The sequence below is a fragment of the Dromiciops gliroides genome, chromosome 3 (assembly GCF_019393635.1).
Source record: "Dromiciops gliroides isolate mDroGli1 chromosome 3, mDroGli1.pri, whole genome shotgun sequence".
NCBI lineage: Eukaryota > Metazoa > Chordata > Mammalia > Microbiotheria > Microbiotheriidae > Dromiciops > Dromiciops gliroides.
In genome coordinates, this window is record NC_057863.1 from 422,395,720 (window position 1) to 422,423,177 (window position 27,458).

General features: G+C 34.4%; 1 protein-coding gene across 3 annotated transcripts in view; it reads left to right on the forward strand.

Moving 5' to 3' along the window:
• Positions 1-27,458, forward strand: part of CALCRL (calcitonin receptor like receptor) — a 116,374-nt gene that overhangs the window by 45,260 nt on the left and 43,656 nt on the right. For 2 of the 3 annotated variants that reach the window (XM_043990994.1, XM_043990997.1), the window contains exons 2-5: positions 19,511-19,595; positions 19,769-19,884; positions 23,525-23,617; positions 25,467-25,608. In XM_043990994.1, the coding sequence (XP_043846929.1) occupies positions 23,564-23,617; positions 25,467-25,608 (196 nt within the window). In that variant the 5' untranslated portion in view covers positions 19,511-19,595; positions 19,769-19,884; positions 23,525-23,563. Of the gene's footprint in view, positions 1-19,510; positions 19,596-19,768; positions 19,935-23,524; positions 23,618-25,466; positions 25,609-27,458 lie in introns of all 3 variants that reach the window. The other variant, XM_043990996.1, reaches the window with a different exon arrangement.

Here is a 27,458-nt window from a genome sequence, read left to right on the forward strand (position 1 = left end):
TATTTGTTGAATGTAGTTTAAATCCTAAGTAGTCCAAGTTAGGATCAAAAACATGGTGGTAGAAAAATTTGGGTTAAATCATTCAGTAAATCCAAATGTCTTAGCTTCTAAATATATATTTCTATGTGGATGTTTAGTCATTGTCAGGATAAAAACATTGCAATATGTTAGATGGTTCTTGGTTTATTTGCATTAGTATTTTTTAAACCTTTCACCATGCACAGTTTGGATAATTTTGATAGTTTCATTTCTAAACTTAGGAAGTGCAAATGAAGAAAACTGTTAACTAAGATTTGCAACCTTGAAAGCAAATGCAAATTTGATTTAAGCCTTTATTAGTAAAAGAAGTTGATACCTTCTTCATGTCAACATTTTATACTGTATTTATTTATTTAAAATACCTTTCATCATTTATTCATCTTTTGTTCATATCTAAGGAAAGTGTGCTTGTTTTCATGATATCAAAGAGACCAATGACAGTTTGGAAATAAATTCTAATTAATAGAATGAAAGTTAAGGCTTTATTGACACTGCAGTGCCATTTGATAATTTGATTTTTGGGGACTTGCATATGAATTGTCTGTTCTTCAAAGGTTTATATAAGTAATAACTCATAATGACTTACTATAGAATTAGACCATATATATGTATGCATATTCATAATACATATATGTGTATAAATGCATGATAAATTTAGATACATATACACATATGTATATGTGTACTTGCTATATACACACACTAAGGATCCTAAATTCCTAGTATTCACCAAATTTGCTTTATTTGGGCATGGGGGATGGTAGGGAACATGAGATAAGAAGGTGTGACTCAGGGAATTCCTGGCATTCTATTGAGGTATTTTAGTGAATTGGAAAAAAATAACCATTTTTTTAAAAGATCCATTAGAAGAGACATGATATTATATATTTTTTTCTCAGAGAAATCTAATATTTCTATCATTACTGAATGAAGAGCATCAATTAGAGAAATTGGAATTAAAAAATAACTGAAGGGGGCAGCTAGGTGGTACACTGGATAAAGCACTGGCTCTGGATTCAGGAGGACCTAAGTTCAAATCTAGCCTCAGACACTTGACACTTACAAGCTGTGTGGCCCTGGGCAAGTCACTTAACCCTCATTGATCCCACACACACACACACATACAAAATAAATAAATAAATAATAACTGAGGTGGTTACAAGGGGTAATAATTTAGAACATACAAAAATAAAAGATACTGGGGAGAAAAAATAACTTCAAATATTCCACCAAAAGAAAATTCCCATAGATTCTATTTTAATGCTGATTCCAGGGGGGGAAATGCAACTTTCAGCTTTAGTATATAAGACACAGATAGAATGTAAGCAAAATTAGAAAAGCACTGAAATCATAATATTTTATTGTTAATTCTCTAATGGCTAAGTCCCATATTTTTATCATATTTTACGGGTTTTATTTGTCTATATGCAAATATGAATGTTTGACTAGATGCAGTTTTAGTCAATTCAGCTAGCATTATTTTTAAGCACAAACTTTTCAAAATTCATCATCCAATAGGAAATGTGACCATCAGTAATAATTTTATGTAAAGGATATTAAGAAGGAAATTTTGAGAGACAAGGAACTGGTGAATTTTAGAACCTAGTATGTTGGAAATAAAATTATGCTCATATTCTTTATTACATTATTTTCTATTTGTTTTAAATAATGATCAACTTAAGTTTGGTGATAGAATAAACATTATAACTTTCAGGTCTTATGATCTAGCCTGACGTTCAGATAAATCATTTTTGGCTGTGAAGGACTTTAGTTATTCTCTCTTCCTGTTCACATTTTTACCTATCCATCCACTGAAAATACTTGAAAACTTTCCAATGGATTCCCTTTCTATAGGCAGTTGGTGAAGGTGGCACTTCTGGATGGCCCTGTTCATTTCTTCAGCTATTCCTATAAACCTCAGTAATATGAAGCACATAAGAGAGCAATTTAAAGCAGAAGAGAGAGATCTTTTTTTCTATGTCTTTCTTTTTTCTTTTTTCTCTTACTGCCCTTTCTTCTGGTAAGTACTCTCAGAGGCAGAGGCAGATTGTTTTCTTCCAGAGGATCTCACTTACCCCTGCCCTAGAAGGTCACATGTGGTTTTGTAGCCACAGTATGACCACAAAGGACCCATCACTTCAGTTTTTACTTCATCTTCTTTCAGGGATGGCCACTTTTATTACTTCTAGGAAAAAAACTTTGGGCTGAAGTTAATGTTTCTCATTGGAAATAGAAAAAGAACTATTATAAGTGTTCTTTGAGAAGTGAATACAATAGTACATGGAAGTAGGCTGAAAGTTAAAACTGTTTTAAAGGACAATGCATTGTAGTTATTTGTTTACCACTAGAAATTGACTTGCTACCTACTTAGGGAAACATTATAATCTAGAAGTTCTATTTCTCCTCTAGTAGATATTTAGACTACACCAAACTAGTCCTGAGTACTCTGTTTCTTTTTCTTTTTCAAGATAGATCATCCCTGTCTGTAGTAAAACAAAAATTTCTTGTGATTAGTACAATTTTTTAAAGTGAGGGGACCTTATTTGAAACCTGTGACTCTTGGAAAGGAGCTACTTCTCATCCATCTCTTTTGAGGATATTCTGTATTCCAAAGAAAATGAATCCCTTAAGAGGTAAAGAGTGAAACATCATTTTAGGAAAATGTCTTATTATTGTTAATTCCTGTTAAAAACTATGTCAAACATGACAGTGCATTCCTTCTTAAAGAAATCTTAGTCCAGCCAAAGTTTAGAATTAGGAAGGAAAAAATGGTGTTTGGCATAAAGATTTAACAGGAAAGAAAGCTATTTTGGAAGTCATTTGGGAACATGTTTTTAAAACAGGAAAAAACATACAATTGAGTTGATAATAGCACTCTGTAAAGGTTAGAAACACTAAAATGGATATGCCGTCTTTTTTTCACAGGGAACGTGTTGTCCTCAAGGTGCAGTTCTCACTTAAGCACTGCATAAAGCAGCCAGAATCTTCTTCCTGATACATTTTTTTTCGTACTGGAAAAATCTATTTTTAAACCATAGCCCAGACTTAGTCACTGGAATAAATAATTAAAAATAAATTTGATTTGGCATGTGCAAAATTAAAATAGTTCACAAAGTGCATCAATGGATAGCATGCTTACTTCCTCACAATAGTGATCCAACTTTGTCTCTCACTACTCTCCAAATGCAACCCTCTAAATTTCCAGAATAGTTCCGTATTGGCTCTTATACTCATTTCTATAGCTTAGCTTAAATGATAACCGGGCCTTACAATTTGTTCCCCTCTTCTTTGCCAATTCAAATCTTATATTTCATTCAAAAAACACCTTGACCTCCTTTCCTCATTAAGCTGCCCCAACTTGCTATTTATTTACCTATTTCTTTACCTATCCAAAGTACATGAATTGTTCTCTAGCTGACTAATGTCTATACAGAATATTTCTATCCCACCAGCTAGAATTGTCTCAGTGGCCAGGACCATATGATATATATATATATATATATATATATATATATATATATATATATATATATATATATATATATATATAAATTTCTTTGTACTAAAATGCTGGGAACACAACTTAATAAATGTGTGTTGAATGACTATAGTAAACACAAGTCAGGGACGTGTGTCAGCAGTAGTAATGTAAGGTGTCTTACAGTATAATATCTAATCCAAAGAATTTAGCACCCAAAATTATGTGTGTGTTGGCATGTATGTATATTTTCTTGCTGCACAGCCTGATAGCTGGTTTTGTTTTTCCCCTTGAACAGCGACTCTATATTGGGGAAGAGGCTTAGTGTAATTTTTAATTATAAATGAGAATTTCCAAAAATGAATGTTTTCACCATTCCAAGAATTTCTTCTTTTGTTTATTACAGTAGGTTTTCTTTTTCTGGCACTTATGAATAACTTAAAGGCATTACATTACATATGAGACAGAAATCACAACCATGTTTATGAATGAATTGTCACTTATTCCTCTTGGCACCCAAGAAAATGTTATCCTGCTACAGAAGCTCTGCCAAAAGGAACAAAACATTCTGTAAAGGGCAACTTAGTGAATTAACACAATTTTGGAATAGTCTAACTAGGCATTTGTTTTGTTTTGTTGTTGCTGATCTTATTTAAGAAGGTTTCTTTTCAATAAAGTGAAATTGAGTTCTTACAGGAAATAAAATAATCTTTTAACCTAAAAAATAAGCAACAGATCATTAGAGGTAACTTTAAGAAAACCTGCTGATTGTTAAAATTTAATGCAGTTTGCTAACATCAATAGTACATTCATTATTGCTTAAATTTATAACATGCATCAAGTTGGAAGAATCAGTACCTTATATAAAGGAAATTGGTATGATAATTGCATGGTATCTCTAGGAAAATGTAGTATTTTAATCTGTTAAAAAAACAAGACAGGCTCTTTGACAATCAAATCCACTTTTAAAGGATAAATATTAGTTGGCTTTAGATAAATGAATATTCCATTTAATTTTAATAAATTTCTATTAAGGATCCACTGTGTAAGGCACCATTCTAGGCATTACTAAACATAAACATACAAAAATAACTATTGTCTTCACAGTGCTTACATTCTTTTGGTGGTATAAAACGTGTCTACAAATAAGTAAATACAGAGCAATATGGGGAGGGGCAGAACACCAAAAACATGGGGTGGGGGTGGGGGAAGGGAGGTGGGAAGAAGTCAAGGCAGGAAAGGTTTCCTGTAAATGTATCACCTGAGCTAACCCTTGAACAAATTAGGAACATAAAGAGGCAGAGGTGAGAAAGGAGTGGATCTTAAAGTTTGAAAGAAGTTGGTGCCTAGAATGTAGACTAGGTAAAGGGGAATAATAGGTAATAATCATAAAAAGGTGGGTTAGAGCCTAATTGCAGAGGGTTTTTTGGCTCATACATTTGTATTTTACAATACAGTTAATACTGATCCATTGAAGATGTTTGAGTAAGGGAGTTATATTGTCAGACTAGTGTCTTTGGAATATTAATTTGACAACTCTGAGGGATAGATTCAAGAGAAGATGTGAAGCAGGGAAATCAATTATTTCTATAGTCCTAGAGAGGGGTAATGAAGGTCAGTTTAGGTGGAAAGAAGGAGGTAAATGGTTGTAATGCTATGAAAGTGGAATTAAGAAAATTTGTCAGCAGTCTGATTATGAGAGCCAAGGGAGTGATAGTCAAGGATGACTCTGAAGTTGTGAATCTAGGTGACTGGAAGGATTGTAATGTCATCAATAAAAATAGGTAAATTCAAAGGCAGCATGGATTTTGGTGCTGATAAGTTCTGTTTTGTAACTGTTCAAATGAGCAAAATTAAAAACTCAACTTTCCCCTTCAATTTTCAGAAATAGCTCTTTTTTGAATTTTCTTTTGAACCAATCATAATAATCTCTTTTATAAAAGTATTACTCTTGTGCATTATTGTGTTGTAGAGGTGACAATAAAAATAGAACATTTATGGGTAAAGAGGTTTAACCAAGCTGAAAAGGCTTAGAATATAGATATACCTGGCATTGGATTATCTGTCATCTTCCTGGTTAAAATTATTGATGGTTATGATGATGACAATGATGACTAATATTGACATATAGCTTTATGTATATTATCTCATTTGATTTTTACAACAATTCTGTGAGACAGGTGTTATCATCATCCCCATTTTACAGATGAGGAAACTGAGACTAAGAAAGATGAAGGGATTTGCCCAGGGTGAGTGTCTAAAGTAAAATCCAGAGACTGATAAATAAGCAGATGACATATCCACTACACCAACTAACTGTCTGATGCTTATCACTATATAGCTGGCTACCAGATGATGGTCTCTTCATAAAGCTTCAACTCAAGAAGACATACCACAAAGATGTGGAAGAGTTGCATTCATAAATTAAAAGAATTACTACATTAATGAAATCAGAGGTGTTTTTTCTTTAAGTTACAAAGTTTTAACCTCAGGAAGCCTTGCTATAATTTACAGCCTTCCTTAGATTCTATTATTAATTGTATTTATTAAGTCCCACTCTGCTCTAAGGTGAAGGTGAATCAATGAATTACATCTCTTTAGAATTCAAATCTATCTGATGCTCAGAGACCTTGTGGTCCAAGGCTTAGAATATGTTTTTGGAAATCCATAGTGGTGTTAGGGATTGGGGGGGGGTGTCACCAAAGGGAATATAGGAACAAGATATCATTTTAATGCTACTGGATAACTTAAAGTGTGCATCCAAAAGATTCATTCCAAAGCTGATGAAATTAAGACATAGGTTAATAACTTGCTTAATGTCACAAAGCAAGTTAGTGGCATTTACAACGAGAAATGACTTCTACTTTTAACATCCCTTCTATTATATCATGTTAACATTTATTATAGCACACTCTTAACATTAGTCTGTGCTATTCTACTTTAAATTTATCTGAGGCCTTTCACTATCCAATATTGTTAGAAACAAAATTTCTATTAACACACATATACACATATATGCACATACACATACACGCAAACACACACAAAAAAATCTGTACTCCATCTGGTAGACCATTCATTGAAAATATTTAACAAAAGCATTCTGCAAAATGACGAAGGCATTTGAATATTCTTTTGGTGTTCTGTGTGGTAGGAGGAATGAACTTTTACACAATCAAGTCTATTTCCAGTTTTGTATATGGGGAAGCTTTAAAGCCCATAGTCCAGATTAATTGGAGCTATGTTTTGTTTCTACATTACACTGAGCAATGAATTCTTTCCACATTAGATCCTATGAAGAGATAGAGTTCAATAGCTGAAATTTCAAAGGGTATTTTCAGGTTCCCTCCCACTTTTTTGCTAATTGGACCAAGGTTGGACACTTGCCTCCTTCAAATAAAAGGAAAGTGACCAACAGCACCGGAAATTGGATAATTATGCCCACAATGGGAAAATTGCTCCTAAGGTTAGCCACTCAGCATTGCCAGTGAAATCCAAACTTTTATCTCAAAATTCTATCTCTTTAATAGTTATTCATTTTCTCAAAAGAGAACATTTATTAGATAAGCAAGTAAGCATACCAGGAATATGTTCTTTCCAGAGCAGTGTTGGAAAAACTGGTTTTAGTCAACCTGTCAAGTTACAGAGTTTAGGGAGTTTTATATTTAATTGGGTCAGACCATTTTGATATTTGATTTTAAGAATCGATTTTTAGATTTAGAGCAGAGGGATCCCAAGAAATTCACTATGGGCAGTTAATTATGAAGAAATCTACCAGGAATTTATAGTTATGATAAATATGAATCTAAAATTTGTTGAAGGGAGATGTGCTATAATTTTCAAATCAGTTCAATTCAACAGATACTGAATAGAACAACAGACTTGTAGAAAGATCTGAGGCCAAGTTCTGGCTCTGCCATTTACTAGGGTTGTGCCATTAGATGAATCATTCTTACTTTCTCAGTCTAAATGTTCTCATATAAAAATATGGCTGATAATACCTGTACCAGAATCCAGGAAGTTGCTGTGAAGCTCATATAAGAAAATGTACACGAAAAAGCTCTGTGACCAATAAAGATGATATTTAAAGATATTATCTATGAGTGTCCATGATTGTTACACTGAACCACACTGATCACTAATTACTTGATTGATGGAATATAGTGAATCCATGGCACCAGGCTGGAGATGGATATAACAAATACATTAGAAAATAGGATAAGCATTTGTATGACATTTGTAAATGGAATAATTGGTTTAAAATATCATGTTGGTTAGATGAAAAAGGAATGATTGTACAAACCTGGAAGAAGAAGCTCTAGTAGGTTTATTTGACAACTCCTGAATAGTGATTCTATAATACAACTCTACTTCTAAAAAGCTAGCCCAATCCTTAGGTGCAGAATGGAGGGAAAATTACTCACTAGCCATGAGATAACCCATACAGTTTATGCAGTATGAGTCAGACCATCCCTAGAATTCTGGGCTGTAACACTAAGCAGGTATGTGAAGAATGTGGAGGAGTATTATTAGAAGACACCTTCAAAGATAACAGAAAGGTTGGATGGCTAATAAAAGGAAAGGTTTAGTTAGATCAAAAAGACTAATGAATAATGTATAGTGTTAAAAATTAAGAAGTTGAGGTCTCTCTCCTCTGATGAAAAAAAAATAGATAATGGAATATAGAGCTTCATTATGTGGAAGACTTTCCTAACAGCACGGCCTTTTTTTTTCTCCAAGTGGAGACTGTATAAATCTAAAAACAGGATGCGTAACTTATCTATATAAGATGGTTCAATATGGTCCTTTGTGAAGTAAGAAAGGTGCATCATCCATGTGGTAATAGTTTGGCTCATTAAGGGTACAAACCCCAAAGCCCCACACCTGTGATGTCTTCAGTGATGTCAAACTCAAATAAAAAATGGGACCACTAATCCTTATATAAAGATCCCTCTGGGTTTCATATTGACAATTTTAAAATGTAATCTTGCTTGTATTTCATTGTGTTCTAATTTATTTTGAGAAATATTTCCCAATTACATTTTAATCTGGTTCAAAGTGTACTTGGGAGTATTATGGGCTATGTGTTTGACATCTATGCTGTAGAGGATTCCAGGAGAGGAAACCCTCTGTGTCAAAGCAGGTCAGCAATCTGTTGGCAGCTTATGATTTCAGACAGTTCTGTGGGGGCACTGAGTGATTCTTCAACTTGTCCCTAGTTACATAATCAGTATATTTTAGAAATGGGCTTTGAACCCAGGTCTTTTCTAAATTAAGCCCATTCTACCATCCATTCTTCCAGGAATTTCTATTTATTGTTATGGCAAATATCTATGACAAAACATATAAAACAATATTTATCTTATTTCATAAATTCTTAATTTATGCAATGTGGATTTCATTGTATTTTTTTGTGAGAATGACTTTTAAATTATCATGTGTTATTTAAATTGATTTACTTTTTGTTCCTTCAGATAGGGGATTTTGTTGAATTGGTTGTAATCTTAACTCAGTATTATCTTCTTTTTTTTTCCGGGGCAATGAGGGTTAAGTGACTTGCCCAGGGTCACCTAGTTAGTAAATGTCAAGTGTCTAAGGCTGGATTTGAACTCAGATACTCCTGAATCCAGGGCTGGTGCTTTATCCACTGTGCCACATAGCTACCCCTCAGTGTTATCATGAACTGCAATTTATACAAAAAATTTAGACTATATAGCTTAATGATAATAATAAAAATAATAATATAAGAAAATAAGGTAAAGAAAAACAACAAATAAAGGATATACAACATAGGAGCTGGGACCAAAGTGCAAAACAAAAAAAAAATTAAGATAGAGGACATGGAGACAAGATCTTCCTCCCATAGTTTTTGGTTACTGGAATTTGATAAGCTGGCAGTTCTTTAAGGGGAACCCCTTTCAGGTTTGTCTGGTACTAATGCCTTGGCTTAAGGGACAGAAACACTTATTTTGATTCACATACCTGTTTTCTACTTCTCCATTTTCCTGCCCATGGGCTGTTAGTGTCTCCAGAGGCAGCTAGGGAGAACAGTGGATAGTTCACTGATTTGCAGTCATGAAGACCCAAGCTGAAATCGAGCCTTAGATACATTTAGTAGCTGTGTGACCCTGGCAAGTCACTTAACCCCTGCCTCAGTTTCCTCAACTGTAAAATAGGAATAATAAAAGAACCTACCTCCCAGAGTTGCTGTAAAAATCAAATGAGATAATATTGGTTACATATTCCCTATACAACTCATCCTGTTTGCCACAGTTTCCTCACATGTAAAATGATCTGGAGAAGGAAATGGCAAACCACTCCAGTATCTTTGCCAAGAAAACTGCAAATGGGGTTACAGAGAGTTAGTCACAATTGAAAAGACTGAACAACAACTAGCCCATAGTAGAGACTTAATAAAGGCTTATTTCCTTGCCTAAAAGGTCGGGGGAGGGAGGGAGGGAGAGAGGGAGAGAAGGAGAGACAGAAAGAGACACAGAGAGAGAGAGAGAGACAGGAAGGAAGGAAGGAAGGAAGGAAGGAAGGAAGGAAGGAAGGAAGGAAGGAAGGAAGGAAGGAAGGAAGGAAATCATAGCATCTTAGATGGCTATAAAGTATGGTAGGACAGAATTGAAATCATTTTTCTCTCAAATTCAGCAAACTATTTTCATAAAATTAACCCATAAAAATTAACCTGCTTCATTTATCTGTTCATATTAGTGTCAGGGCCTACCACCTAATGAAATTGTGGGATACAACTATAGAATGTGTGAAAGTATTTAGTGTCCAATCAGAATATACTGAAATGAAGAACTTTCTCTTAACTTACCCTTTATAGAATGACGAAGATCAAGGAGAAAAAAAATCCACTCCCTCCAATACTCTTCCAAAACCTAAAAAGTAAAGAATAAGACAGGAGCTGTTTTCACTATTCAAAGTATTGACTTTTCTACCTCTCTTTAGGCTCTGTAACATGGGGGGGGGGGGGAAGAGGCAATTGTTTGATTAAAAGACCCAATTAAAATTTGTCATTTTAATAAAATTAGAATTTAAATGTAGCCGAAGTAAATTTTGATATAGCAAGATATAAATTGTCTTTAAAAGCAGATGACTCCTAAATTTGTATTTTTCATCAATTGTTTTACATCTCATAAAATCCCTTCTGTTCTAAGGATATAGATTTGGAAAGAAATGACTTATGGACTAAGGTAAAACATGGGAACTGGTGCAGAAATAAAATAGTATTTAACTGGGTCATTAAAAAAAAAAAGGAAATGTCTTCTGTTCTCAGGAAAAGGAAGGGTAGACCAAATGGGGGAAAAAATCTCTGTGAGGTCTGGAAACCACTAATCATCTGTGAAAATCAGGAAAAAGGTGGCTGAACTAATGATCATCAAAGCCCGAGGTCCTGTAAAAAGACAATTTACTTGTAGAAAAGGAAAACAAAACAAAACAATCGTAACAAAGTAAGTTTCCTAAACCTGGGATCCAGATACATTTGCTGATTCCTGAGTGAGGAATCTAGTTAAAAATCAAGAGTCAAGATTTTAAGAAATCATAAGCTTTGGGAATTAGGAGGCAGGTTAGTACACATTTTGATCTGCGTGATGGTCAAGATTTTTGTGTTTCTGTGACTATAGAGCATTATAATTCTAATGTAGATGAAAGCAGTGTATCTCCTGATTATATACCATTATTATCTCTCTGAATTTGTATGATTCAAAATTTTCATCTGTAAAGTTCTATCTTCACTAAGAACTGTGGAAGAACAGGTCAAATGCTATTGTGCTTTATGGAAGGCTGAACCTTGCATTATTATAATGGCTTCATAAGTTGCAGAGATGTTTGAAAACATAAGATATTCTCCAATTTTTACTCCTTTTTATATCATCAAAATGCAATATTATTCTTTAATCCCAGTGGTTCCATTTTAAGAGTAAAGAAAAGAGAAATTTCAAAACAAGCTCTCTCATGCCCTACTTTTACATCAAATAAGGCTTAACTTCAATCCTATTAAGACAAGAATTTTAAAAACTGCCATTTTATTCTATTTTGAGGAAATAAAACTATAATAATGTTTTTATGATTCATGAGGCTGACATGTAGGAAGATAAAATTACAATAACTATTACAACTACTGATGTGGCTCAAAAGATTTCTCTTCAGGGAGCAAAGGAAGCCTTTACCTTATTAAGATGTCACTTTCTTGGCTAAGCTAACAGAGCTGAGGAAACTGAGTACACCAGTTGGGTAGCATCAATGCTTTGAATTAAGTCTGTCCCATTATTACCTAAATTTCACCACAAGTTTCAGTTGTAGCTTCTGAATTTCACAAAGTATAGTTTGAAGCCTTGCGGTGAATAGACAAAAATTTAACCAGATTTGAAAGAAGTAACAATGGGATATTAAGGGATAGTGAAGGGTTAGTGAAGGGATAGTGAAGGAATAGCAAAGATATTTATACATAAACGTGAAACCAACTAAAAATGGAAGTAACAAAGTGCAAAATGATGCAATTAGAGGCTGCATGTTAGAAGGTAATGAGCCAGGAAACCATGAAACTGAGAAGCAAAAAGGAATGAAGATTATATTGTCCATTGGCAATATTTTGAAGCAATATCCCCTCAGTTTTACCTGCTAAGAACAAATAATATACCATGATGCTGCCCCCTCCTATATAACCTCTTTGGGTCAGAGAGCAAATAATGTACCACAGTGTGGTCCCTCCCTTATAATCCCTTTGTGTCAGAGAATTCCTATACAAAAAAGGAAAAATTATTTCATGCCTGCCATTGGCCTCCCATGTCTGTTAGTGTAGGAGTTATATGAAGTCCAACATCAAAAGCAGACAGAGCAGAATTCAAATCAGGAGGAGTATTGACTGCCACCGAATGGGTGGGAGAATTTCTATATATGTGATTGCCACTCTGCTTTCAACAAATCACAGTTCTGTCTTTGTTAGTAGTGCATAACCTAGAGAAAGAAAAGTTAAGACACCTTATTTAGCAGCCTTTCTTACAGTTATTGCACAGAAGCATAGGAGGCATGGAACAGCTGAGTGGCACAATTTATACAGTGCTTTGCCTGGAGTCAGGAAGACCTGAGCTCAAATTTGGCCTCATACAGTAGTTGTTTGACTTTAGTAAGATCACTTAAAGCTGTTTGCCTCACTTTCTTCATCTGTAAAATAAGCTGGAGAATGAAATGGCAAACCTCTCCATTATCTGCCAGGAAAACCCCAAAAGGTATCAGGAAGATTTGAACATACGTAAAGTAACTGAACAACAACAACAGCAACAACAGGGGCAGAAAAAGTAGTTTAATGCCACATATATTTTTGGTGCATAAGGGAAACATCATTAATAAATATTTTATAAATGGTATGCAAAGTTTTACCAATACTTTTTAAAAATATTATTTATTTTTAATATTTAAAAATATTAGTTTAAAAGTGTCTCCCTCTCGAGTTCCTCCCCAATCCACTGAGAAGACAAGCAATATAAGTTGTACATATGAAATCATACAAAGTCATTTCCATATTAGCCATGTTACAAAAAAGTAAGAAGAAATAAAGTGAGAAAAATCATACTTCAGTTTAGACTCAGAGTGCATCAGTTTTCCCACTGAAGATGGATACATTTTTCATTGAGTCCTTTGGAATTGTCTTTGATCATTACATTGATCAGAATAGCTGAATCTTTTACAGATGATCATCATTACAATATTGCTGTTACTGTGTATACTGATCTCTTGGTTCTGTTCACTTAACTTTGCATCAGTTCATACAGATATTCTCATGTTTTTTCTAAAATTAATCCCTCTCCTTTTCTTATAGCTCTGCCTCACTTAAATCCAATTCACATGCAAGTCAATACATAAATCTTGTGATGTCATTGATGCTCTTTGAGAATGAAAAACAACAACAACAATTCCATCACAATCACATAACACAGCTTGTTCAGTCATTCCCTAATTGATGGCCATCTCTTCAATTTCCAAGTCTTTGCCATCACAAAAAGAATCACTACAAATATTTTTGTACACATACACACTTTCCCTTTTTCTTTAATCTGTTTGGGGTGCAGATCCAGTAGTGGTATTGCTGGGTCAATGGATATGCACAGCCTTATAGCACTTTGGGTATGGTTCCAAATTGTTCTCCAGAATGGTTGAACTAGTTCACTACTCCACTAATAATTAGCAATACTTTTCAAGGATGATTTTAAAATACTGAAAGAAGTAATTTATTAAAATATTTCTTTAAAACTTAAATGAGTGGGGCAGCTAGGTGGCGCAGTGGATAGAGCACTGGCCCTGGATTCAGGAGGTCCTGAGTTCAAACCCGGCCTCAGACACTTAACACTTACTAGCTGTGTGACCCTGGGCAAGTCACTTAACCCTAATTGCCTCACAAAAAAAATCAATCAAACAACAACAAAAAAAACTTAAATGAGAAATACAGAGCTGGCCTTGGCATCAGGAAGATCTTGGTTCATGTCTCACCACTGATACAAAATAGTTGTTTTCAAGGCAACTGCCTAAGACTATAAACTACAGAGAACCTGATTTACAGAGGACATTTTCTCATGTGAAATGTATTTATCTATGCACTCACAAAGGAAAAGGCATGATCCCTTTTCCTATTCTTTTTTTGTTGTTTTGTTTTTGCAGGGCAATGAGGGTTAAGTGACTTGCCTAGGGTCACACAGCTAGTTAAGTGTCAAGTGTCTGAGGCTGGATTTGAACTCAGGTCCTCCTGAATCGAAGGCCAGTGTTTTATCCACTGTGCCATCTAGCTGCCCCCTTTTCCTATTCTTTTACAAGTGGCACCAATAGTCTAAGGAGAGGGAAAGAAGGAAGGACATGGCCATGACTCTGGTCACAGATAAACTCAGATTTAGGCCATGGAGAGCCTGTCCTTAAAGATGGGAGTCAGATTTTGCACTTTCTTTCTCTTAGCTGTCTCTCTTTTTCTATGTGTCTCTCCTTCCCTCTCTTCTTACCCATCTCCTTTTTTCTCCATCTCCTCTCACTTTCCTTATTCCTAATTATGCTTCTATCCCAAAGGAGAAATTCCAGAAAATTCCCTAAAATAAAACTTAGATATGGCTCATGTCTAAGGTCTGCTATAGAAGTGATTAATAGAATTCCTTCAAGTTAAAATAGTAAATGTAAAAAAAATCAGATTTAGGACAGCTATTCATTTACTTTACTATAAAAAATGCTCAAGACAACAAACAAATAGTGTGACACAGTAACACATTACTTCTTATCCTGTCCTAAGAGATAATGACAACTTTGTTGGACTGACTGAGCAGGTATTTCACTTTTACCTTAGATCTTTACTAGGAAAGGAATTCTCAAGAACAGAACTCCTAGAACACTGGACACAACTTTGATTTTAACTTTTTTACTACATAATCTTCCTGGTGGTAGTTCTCTCTGGCTCTGAGAAACTGCTGCAGAAATCACCTCCTGATTGGTCATCACAAACTCCTAACTTTCTAAACTCATGAGGTTGCTGTACAGACCAGAATATCCACATTTCAAGATTACTATTCAGTAATTCATGGTCAGGGAAAGAAACACAAAACAGAAGCAGATGCTAGGGCTACTAGGTCCAGTCTCAAGTATTCTTACATAATAAATCCATCAATAAACATTTATTAAGTACCTACTATGTGCCAGGCACTGTGCTAAGGGATAAGGATACCCAAAAAAAGGCAAAAGAGAGTCCCTTCCTTCAAGAAGCTTTCAATCTAACAGGGGAGACAATAAGCACATATTCTTTCTGAGATATTTCTTCCAAGTCAGAAATGGGAGGGATAGGGAGACATCTCTTTGTTTTCTTTTCCTTGCTAGAAGTCAAAGTGAAACTTGACATTATCTATCTCCAAAGAAAGAACTTTACTCAAACAGAAGCAGAAACCATTTCTCCTTGTTCATAAAAACCCAGCCAATGTGTCTTTTCCTAGCTCAATCATTTATCCTCTTTGGCAGAGTAGCCCTCTTCCCTACCTTCTCATGAATTACAATGGACCAAACAACCATCACTGGAACATGAACTTGTCAGGTTCATAACCAACAAAGAACAACTGATTATAAATCCTTTAGCAATGTACCAGAACACATGTGGCTCACTTAAATTGCCAGTGCTTTGGCCCATCCCCAGGCCTATATTCCATGGATTGGTGCCTGCTCTATATTGCTAATTTCCAAGGATTTTAGATAATCGATATAACTTTTAGGTGATTAGGTAAATTAAAGCATTAAGACATCAGGTTGTGAACAGAAAAATAGTTTAAAATGGCCTTTAAATCCTGGCCACTAATTCATTTTGCAACCTTGGGCAAGTTAGTTCAATTTCTTGGTCTCTTTCCTTATTAAAAGAAAAAATGAAAAGGGTGGATTAGAAAATCTCTAATGTCTGTCAGTTGTAACATATTATGATTCACAGGAAATCCCCAAACATGTTTTATAAACTACTTTTATATTTATTTTAAATTAAGCCCATGTGCATATTAAGGGAAATTTAATCCTTGTGTTCCAAAGTCACATATGTAGAACTCATCATAGCATTGTTTGGAAGGACTGTTGACTAAATAGGTTTATAATTTTTTGTTCTTTTTCTAAGGATTCAAAAATTACATGTGCTTTCAAAATTGAAAAAAAAAACATGAATCTGATAGAGAACTGAAGGACTCAGAATGTAGATTGAGACAACTTTTTGTAGATATAGCCAACATGGAAATTTGCTTTGTACCGTTAATTAGATGAGGGTGGGATAGGACAGAAAGGAGGTAGATCCTTACTGATAAAAACAAATAAAACATTAAAACAATAGTAAAGATAAACTGGAGTTTGTGAAAAGCTTTAAATGCCAAATTTAGCAGTTTTGTATTTTATCGTAGTAAATCTTCTTGAGCAAGGGAATGATATGATCAAACTTGTACTTCTGGAATGTAAATTTGAGGTCAGCATGGAAAAAAAATTGGAGACAGGGAAACTTAAGGTAAGCAGATCAATTAGGACACCTTTGTTCAGGCCAGAAATGATAAGGGCCTGAACTAGAGTGGTTGGGTATGAATAAAAAGAATGAGACAATAACTTCTCAGTGATGAATATGATTGGAGTATAACAATAGCACTACCCTTCTTAGGAATAGGGAATTTGGGAGGAGTGCTAGAGTTGGGGAACAGGGAATATGTGTGGGTAACAAAAAGTTCTGTTTTGAAAATGTTTATTTTGATATGCCTAAGGCCCATCAGTCAATACAATGCAGGACTTGATCTCAATATAGATAGATGAAGGCTGGATATATAGATTTTGGACTCTTATGCAGAGAGATAATTCCTCCTATCTTATTACCATCTTTTTCAATTGTATTAGAGCTACTGAATGATATTTATACTTTAAAATTCCTGATCTTGAAATAACATATGAATCATTACAGAATGTTAAATTTTGCCCACTTTTCATGATAAATATTTTATTTTATTATGTCTTTGAAACATGTCAAGAATAATGATATTGAACTACCCAGTAAACTCATTCTTCCCAATCATTTTAGATAAATGGAAATTTTCAGTAAACTTTATTTTTCTCCATCAAACATTTAAAAAGTAACAATCATGAATAATATGCACTCTAGGAGCTGATAAATTGAAACAGGTTCAGGTTGTAGTTATAATTTAGGCTATATCAAGAGCTTCAAATAAAATCTGACAGCAGGCAATATGGGACTTTCAGTATATTCAAGAGGTGTTATGGCTTCTGGGAAGGTGCTTGCATGACTTAAGTAAAGAAACCTCACTATCTTCCATAATAAAACAACAGAAATCCTATTTATCCTTTGAGATCTTCAATTGTCTTCTCCTCAATGATAACTTATCCTGATTTCCTCAAAAACAGTCTTTACTTCCTTGCCTCTAATTATTCTCATTCAAATTTGTATCTCCCTTCTCACATTTTAGTTCTAATAGCTTCCCTGTTAGAATCTAAGCTTCTGTGGGGACATCTATGGCACAGTGGATAGAGCACTGTCCCTGAAGTTGGGAGGACCTGAGTTCAAATGTCACTTCAGACACTAACTAGATCTGTGACCCTAGGCAAGTCACAACCCCAATTTCCTTAAACATCCAGGGCTGTCTCCAGTTGTCCTGATATATATCTTGCCACTAGACCCAGATGGCTCTGGAGGAGAGAGTGATGTTGGTAACCTTGCACAGCCCTTACTCAATTAAAATTCAATTCACTTCAAGTCATGACATCACCCTGATGTCATGTTCTGCTTCAAGAATGAAGGAAAAACAATAAAACAACAAGCTTCTGTGTCATTTGTCTGAATCTCCTCTTATAACCTGTATCATAAGAGCTTAATAAATTCCAACTGAATTGAACTGTAAAATAGAAACTTCTGAATTGTTTTCAAAATATGTAATGGAAGTCAAAATGTCTGGTACCCATCACTATTAATAACCATCACTAATAATAACTGTAGCTATAACTCATCAGGGAGATCTGATTGGGATAAAAGTAAAGGCATAGTGAAGAAAATAAATCTATGCAGAAAACAATGAAATATCATAACAGACCAGATTGTTAGAGCTAACAGCCAAGTCAACTGCTAAAGGCTATGAGTGTCAATCAATCATACAGATAAGTTGGGTTGAGGAAACTGGGAATTCAAAGGACCATGATGGTTTCTGTAAAGCATTTATATTTAGAGCTATCTAGATGTTGTCTGGCCTGTCTTGGCAAGTAGTAGGTTCTTTCTCATCAGAAGATGATAAGAACATGGATTTTAAGATTAAAGGGAGCCCAGTGGCTATAAAGTCCAAATTCTCATTTTACAGAGAAGGAAACAGGCCTACAGAGTTCAAGTGACACATAGTAAATTACAGAACCAGGATTTCAGATCACCTGATTCAGAATACAACTCCCTTTTGGCCTCACCATCTTCCTTAATAGAGGTGTTTACACAGAGACTGGATAAACATTAGTTGGAGATATATTGAAGGTGATTCTTGTTAAGGAACAAATTAGATTTAATAGTACACACACATGTGTATATATATATATATATATATATATATATATATATATATATATATATATATATTTCCCTATACGTGTCTGATGATGAGAGTTGATGATTCTGAGTATGTGATGAAAGAATCTAATCTGGCACATTCATAATGAAGATGGGGATACAGAGACCCAAAGAGCATAAATGATTTCCCCAAGTTTATACATTATAAACGGCAGAGCCAGATGTAGAACACAGGTTTTCTGACTAAAAATTCTTTGTTATTCCCAGTTTAACTTCTATCTACTGTAGTAATTATGAATGATGGTTATCAATGATTATGAAGATTAAAAGGGGGGGCTGAGGTTTAAATTTAGTGATTGAGGGTGATGACCAGTTCAATAGTTTCAATTGCAATCATGATTATTAGAATATATGAACTGAATTCTTACCCAATCTCATGCTACAGAATTAAAAGTTTTTATTTTGAGACAGCATATATAAGCATAGAAATCAGATGTAAGTACAATGACAAGGAGATACTAAGGTTATATTGTTTCCTTGGGTGGGGGGGCAGGGCACTGAGGGTTAAGTGACTTCACCAGAGTCATACAACTAGTAAGTGTCAAGTGTCTGAGGTCAGATTTGAACTCAGGTGCTCCTGAATCCAGGGCTGGTGCTGTATCCACTGTGCCACCTAGCTGCCCCCATGAGCTTACATTGAAAAATGAAAATTAAAAGGAAGTTTTAAAAGTTCAACAGCTATTACCAGTAACCATATATTTATATTTTTGTTCTGGCTATAAGCTTTTAATGAAAATAAAGCTAATAAATTAAAAGAATATACCAATATTAATCATAATTAATAAATATGTTGATCATTGTAAAATAATTATAAACTTGAAACTTTATGTACTACTTAAAATTTTCAAAACATTTTATACATATTATTTCATATTTCATCATAGGTTATGACTATTGGTTAAAAATAAATTTTCAAGGCAGCTTCAATCCAACCCCAAGGGAAACTATGGTTTGGGCCAAAAGACAACTGTAAGTATGAGCAATTTAGATTATTTCAGAATAAAATGTTATCTAAAGTAACATTAGCCTATTAAATAGTCAATTGCAAAAAAAATATCACTTTACTATATTTTCCTATAAAAGTTTGGTTTTTGTTGTATTATTTTTACATTTTTAATACGATGTTTTCTGACTTTTTTTAGGATAGCTTAATCTCTATATTAAGAGTACCAAAACAAATACTGCTGATAGAAGAGAAAGAAAAAAAGATTTCTCATTTGAACAATTACCAGAATTAGAAGATAAGGAGCTTCAGTGGGTCAGTGACATTGTTTCTATTCATTAACGCTGTGCTGTCATTTAAAAAAGGTATAAATGTGAAAAAAGAATTTAAACACTGAACTCCATGTTCTACTAACATTATCCCCATAGCAACACTAATGACATGTTGCCTGACAAGAATTGACGTGATTTTCATAGCCCAATAGCTAGGATTTATCTGTAGCAGATATTTTCCCCAGAGAACATTTCTCATTTTCATGATTGTACATATATACTGGCTCAATTAAGGTTTCATTTCCTAGGCAAAGCTTTTTCTAGTCCCTCTGCTTATTAATATTTGCTTCTTCCTCAGTTTATCACCTACTTACTTTTCTATAAGTGTTGACTCTCCCTCACTGAATATAAATTCTTAAAAGTCCATGATTTTTTTTGTTTTGCTCTGTATCTTCAAGATTTATTATAGCAAATTAAAAATTATTAGCATTTAATAAATGCCTATTGTATTTAATTCAATATATATATGCCAAATATAGATAAGTATAAATATCTGATATTTATAGTTTGATAGAAGGATCCATAATTTCTTTGACTGGGATACTCAATGCAGAAAACACAAACTATTTAGGTTTTCTAATTCTCTAAAATTTTAATCTATTTTATAATAAGTATTTATTAAGTACCAGGCAATATGCTAATCACTGGAAAAGAGAAAAAGGAGGGGTGGATAGAAGAAGGGAAGGAGGGAGGGGGAGAGGGGGAGAGGGAGAGTGGGGGAGAGAGAGAGACAGAGAGAGACAGAGAGACAGAGAGAGACAGAGACAGAGACAGAGAGACAGAGAGAATGGAGATTGGGGCAGGGGGGAGGAGTAATTGTAAAAATGGAGAGTACTTCTGATGTGAGAAATCGATTGTTAGATGTCATTTTACAAAATATCCATACAGGTTTTACCCAACTCATGGGAGATCTTCCTATAAATCCTTTGAGCTTTTGTGAGAAAATCATTTCTAGCAATGATGTCCATTTTCTCTCCCTCACTCTCACTACATGACAGGCCCAACTCCTTTTCCATTTATCCATGCATTTAATAATGTATTTCTTGAGTCAGTACAGTGGCATGGTGGTAGACTGTGGGACCTAGAGTCAAGAAGACGTAAGTTCAAATCTGACCTCAGACAACTAACATATGTGTAACCCTTGGTGAGTCACTTGACCTCTGTTTGCCTCAGTTTTGTCAACGGCAAAATGGGAATAATCACAGCACATACCTCAAAGATTTATTTTGAGGATTAAATTACATAATTTTTGGAAAATGCTTATCATAGTGCCTGGCAAATAGTAAGCAGAATATAAATGTGTAATCCCCCTTTCCGATGACACTTTTCTGCCTTTAATAATAGGTCCTAGAATACATATGCTCCAGCACATTTCCATTGTCCTTTGGATCACTCCCAATTATGATTCTTCTGAGATTGAGTTATTTTATGATTTTCAACCTCAAGGGGAATAATTTTTTTTTTTTTTTTAGTGAGGCAATTGGGGTTAAGTGACTTGCCCAGGGTCACACAGCTAGTAAGTGTTAAGTGTCTGAGGCCGGATTTGAACTCAGGTACTCCTGACTCCAGGGCCGGTGCTCTATCCACTGCGCCACCTAGCTGCCCCTAGAGCATTTTTTATATGACTATGACCATTTATCAACTGGGGAATGGCTTGTATTTTTATAAATTTGACTCAGTTCTCTATATATTTGAGAATGAGTCCTTTATCTAATTTTTAAATGAGATCTTTTGCCAAGAAACAGATGAGACCACTTGAAAGAACTAAAGAATTTTTCAAATTCAATCCTAGTTGATTCTGAGAACTCCTCATTCTCTATCTAATTTAATCTGTCCTAATTATATGTACTAAGGATTAACTCAGTGAGTTACCCATTTAATTATAATTATCTTAATAAAAGCATTTTTCTTCTACATGATATTATGTAAATATAGATAAAATATTCATGACATAAAAATTCTAAAAATATATTAACATGTTTCTTCATATAATTTATTGGGTATTCAGTCAATAAATATTTATTAAATGTTTACTATGTGCCAGCTGCTATGATAAGCACTGGGGATCCAAAAAGGTTAAAATATAGCCCCTTCCCTTGAAAAATTCAAAATTGAGTCGGGGAGGCAAAAACCGAAAAAAACAAACAAACATACAAAAACAAACTATAAACAAAACAAGAAATCAATAAAAAGCAGAAGGCAATAGAATTAGTGGAATTGGGAAAGGCTTCCTATAGAAGATAATATTTGGTGAAGATAAGAAGGGCCAGCCAGCGAAAATACCTGGAGCCAAAGGATAGAATGTCTTGTTCAGTGATAGCAAGGATGCCAATGTCACTGGGCCAAAGAGTATTTGGTCAAGAGTAAGGTAAGAGAAGACTGGAAAGGTGTAGGAGGATTCAGTTATGGAGGGCCTTGAATGCTAAATATAGGATGTTGTATTTAGTCCTGAAGAAAATTGGGAGCTTCTCGAGTTTCTTGAATGTTTATGTGGTGGCATGTGAACACCACTGGATCTGTGATTTAGGAAAATCACTTTGGTGGCTGAATAGAGAATGTATTAGAGTGAGGAGAGACTCAAAGCAGGCAGATCCACCAGCAGGCTATTGGAATAATCCCATTCATGTGGTGATGAGGGCCTGGAGCAAAGAGATTGAAGGAGTGAGGATAGCATATTTAAGAGATATTATAAAGGTGAAATAAATAGGCCTCAGCAACAGATTGGATATGGAACATGAGAGAGAGTTAGGAGCCAAAAATGACACAGAGGTTGTGAGCCTGAGGGAGTAAGAGGACGGTGATATCCTTGATAGCAATAGGGAAGGTGAGGCGGGGATGGTTTAAACAAAAGGATAATGAGTTCAGTTTCGAATATGTTGGTTTAAGAGGTCTACTGGACATGAAATGGAGAAGAGGGGAGGAGAAGCTCATGGCTCATTTCCTCATTCAGGCCTTGGATGATTTCTGTATAAGTAAGGTTAGATGATGTGTGGATAATATCTCATGGGGGAAATGAATTAATTTATTCAGCCAAATTACTGGGGTGTCAGCAAATTAAATTCAACATTTTCCATTGAAAAGATGAAAAAAAATTTCATTTCCATGTTCTTAAGTGCATTTAAAAATTATGTATTTCGATAGTTCAACTGAAATCAAGTATTTAATTTTCAAATCAAAGCAGTTTAATGATAACCATAATATTAAGAGAAAAATATAAATATAATTTAGATGAATTAAAGAAGCTAAGAATATGTCCTGATCTATATATAGCAAATAGAGGTCACAGAATAATAATTACGAGGCAGGATTATATGTATTCAATTAATTATGTTTAGTATTGATACTTTCATTGCTTGAACATCTATGTTTTTATTCTTTGGATATAAGTAGAATTATAAATGTGTACCTACATTTGTACTTTACCCATCCTAAAAGTAAAATGAGTCTATTGTATGTGTAGGTACATACACACACGTATATACACATAAATATATACATAAATATATATATGTGTGTGATATAATATACATATATTTTAAAGTTATATAAATTGAGAATTTAACATTTTTATGTTGAATATTGACATCACATTCTTTTAATTTAATTTAATTTCTTTGTTACAGAAAGATCTAATTTTACATGAAATTTTGTAGCTAATCTTAATGATGGAACAAAGGTGGATCCTGGTGTTTCTACTCCTCTTGACTATTTTTAAGGTAACATTTCCATAACTCAACTATATATCTCTATTTAGTTTCATGAAGCCAGCAAAAGAAATGAATGGTGCTCCTGATGCATTATGTTGTACAGAGATGTTTGTATAACTCAGTTGGATTCAGGGCACCAATAATTGATTCACAGCATATTATCTCTTTAACACTGTGCTGACTTCTGTAGAATGTATTAGAAACCAAAACAGAAACAACAAAAACGCCAAAAATTGATCCCTCTTCTCAGGAACATTATATAACAATTTGTCAGAATCTTTTAAAAAAATCAGTTAAATTGAATAGGTATATATCATCATCATAACCTTTGCCTTTCTTTCAACTATGACCAGGCTACAGTTTTCATAATGATTAATTAACTTGGCCTGTTAAAATAAAACATTCTATTCAAACGAATCTCCTCTAAAACTTGACCTCATGTTCAAATCAGATTTCCACCTTTTGACTGACATGTGGTCCAGGGTCAAAGATTATCTGTCTTAAAACTTCATTTACTGTTTTTTGTTTTGTTTTTTTTTAATTCAGGGTAGCTTTATTATCTTAATGTATTTATTGTTCTTCCTACTGCAAGCAAATCAGTAACCACACTCTTATTTGATTAGCACTGTCAGAAAAATACATAATAGAGAAAAATAATGCCTCCATCAATATTAGCAATGGAGTTAGGCTACGGTGTTCTTAAAGTGACCCTTCCAAACCTTGCCTCCCAAAGAAACTGGCCATCCTAGATGTACATACTGATGGACAAGTTCAATAGGGCATTTAAATGCTGATGAAGGTCAAGTCTCCATGCTTATCTGCATAAATATGCCTTATTATAGTGTGGAGGTTATCCTGGGTTCCAAAATAATATACCTGAAGAACACAAGCTCTAGCAGCCTCCACTGGACAGGAAAAGCTTCAAAAGAGATATCACCTCTCTCTCATCTGAGGATCAGCCTTAGGCAGGGATCATCATTAAGCTGATCCTAGAGTGATAATTTTATTTTTTAGCCCCTATAACTCTCAAAGAACAAAAGGTAACATATGGAAAGTTTTCCAGCATCATTGGAGGGAATGCCTATACTAATCAAATGGTTAAAGTCTTGATATTAAGGAACATATAGGGAGAGGCAGTGTAGCAAAGTGGACAAGAGGGAAGGCAGGTCTGAAATGTCAGAAAGATTGGGTCTAAATCCTACCTGTGACATTTACTAGTTCTAGTGATCTTGAGCAATTAATTTAATCTACCAGTACTCCCAGACCCGAGAGTGCTCTAAGGCTATAAATTGCAGAGCAAATGTTGCTATATAATAATATTAGTAATAATAATAAAAACAACAATAACACCCTTTAAGTTTCACAAAATACTTTACAAATATTCTTTCATTTTATCCTCACAACAACCCTGGAAGCTAGACACTTTTATTATCTCCATTTTACTGATTAGTAAAATGAAGTAGAGAGAGATTAAGTGACTTGCCTTGGGTCACACATAAGTATTTGAGAGCAGATTTGAACTCAGGTCATCTTGACTCTAGGTCCAGTGTTGTATCCACTTTACTACCTAGTAGCCCCCCTCTAGAAGTTTTCTCTAATAATGAAATCAAATGGGACAACGAGGTGGCATAGTGGATAAAGCACCAGCCCTGAGAACCTGAGTTCAAATTTGACCTCAGACACTTGATACTTACTAGCTGTGTGACCCTGTGCAAGTCACTTAACCCTCATTGCCCTGAAAAAAAAAGAAGCAAAGAAACAAAGAAGGATAGAAAGAAAGAACAAATATAATGACAGAATCCAACATTAAAAAAAGGTTTTGTGGTAGAAACTATGATGTTTATTTTTTGATTTTTAGCCTTTGGTCATTGCTGAACCAGAAGGAGGACAGAATTTTTCTGGAGAACCAACTCAGTTGGGTGTTACTCGAAATAAGATTATGACGGCCCAGTATGAATGCTACCAAAAAATCATGCAAGAACCTATTCACAGGACAGAAGGTAAACATTTCAATTTTACAATGAGAAATTACCTTTAGTGTAGCATTAATATTTTAATTTCTGGAAAAAGAAATGCTATTGAGTCTATTAAAAAAATTTCCTGGTAAATGTGCAAGTTTATTTACTTACAATGATTGTTTATGTTGCTAATATATAATCTCATTACTTCAGTGGATAATTGATTTCACTTACATGGGTCTTCCTTCCAATAGGGCAAAGTATGGCCTATCCATGTCTTCTCACTCTGTGGGCCTTTTGTCAGTCCTCCGTAAAACTCCTTCCAGAATTCTTAATTTGCCATGGATCCAAGCACAACACTGCCTATGAGCCTCACTATTAAAAAAAAGAATATTGTGAAAAATAGAAAATATGTCACCTGTCTCTAGGCATATGCTGGTAAACATGGGCGCTCCAAAAACACACAGCACACTTTTAAGCTTAATCTGCATTATATTTTCTCCATCATTTTATTAAAACTAGGCAATCAATAACAACAACAAAAATAAATCAAACCCTGATTTTCACTGTTTGCTGGTTTCTGAGGTATAAATTTTCACACGGAAAATTGTATAATAAGCTGTCTTGAGCCTATTTGAGCTGGTTCCAGCACAGCCCTACCTACATTCTTTTAACAGTCTTTCCATAGAAAGATAGTATGACTATTAGATGCCCTGTTACCACATCAGAACTGCTCTCTGGCAAAAGTTCACATACTTTAGAGTAGAGCTAGAAAGAATCTTTAAAAATCATCTAATCAGACCTTTAATTTTATAGAATAGTAAAAGTAAGCTTCAAAGATATTAAATGCCATGTCCAAGTTCATAATGCTGGTAATAAAGAGTAGAGCTAGGCTTCACTACACTAGGCTTTTGATTTCTACATAGAATTTTTTCTGTTCTACCACATAATTGCCTCTTGCAATATATAAAATATAAATCTAGTTTTCCCAGATTAAAACAACTCTGATAAGAAAATAAGGTGAAGTACTGACCCATTTAAGACCTTTCTTTAAAATTATTCTAGCCACCAGAATGTCTCCTGGTTTTCTTGTTAAGATGGACAATTAATGGGACTACATAATTTTCTTTAAAAATGTCAATAGCTATTTATTTTTTGGACTTAAACCTTAAAATAAAATTTTTTATCTCATCAATTAAGCAAAGGTAATTTGCTTAAAGTTTACTACCGTATTTGCTTTTAGGTCCTCCTCTACCTTCTGGAAAAAAGTTTTGAAAAATTAATGATACCTCATATTGTAGCATACTCTGAAATTATTCCCCCAATGCGACTGACCATCTGGGTCCTTAGAGTTCCTAAATTTCTATTTTTCTTCTGAGGGATTGGGGGGGGGGTGGTGTCAGAGTATTTCTAACACTTTATCTCACCTTTCTAGTACTTTATCTTATGCTGCCCCCTCCATTGATGATTAAGGATATCAATTAGTGAAACAATTAGTTTTTAGAGAAGAATATTGACTGAGTTTGTATAGTAAGAGCAGTTGGTACAAAACACCCCCCCAAAAAATTCTCTGATACACTGTCCTACCAATACAAAATGGACTCACATTTAGAGACTATGTGACAAAAGGTAACTCAGCTACTGGCTTTTAATAAAGCCCTCAACATATTCCCCTCAAGCATGGTTTAGCTTTTCTCTCCTTGTAGATGCTTGAATCTGCCTTTTCTTACCATGTCTAGTATACCCTTGGTTCCTAACACAGACCCTGCTCCCAGCCCCTTTTATTTTGAGGATGCTGCTAGTATGATGATGAAATGTCCCAATTTTTTTTAAGTTTACGAAATGCTCCTCTGGCCAAGATGGAGTCAGGGGTGGATGGGTTCAGAAGACAG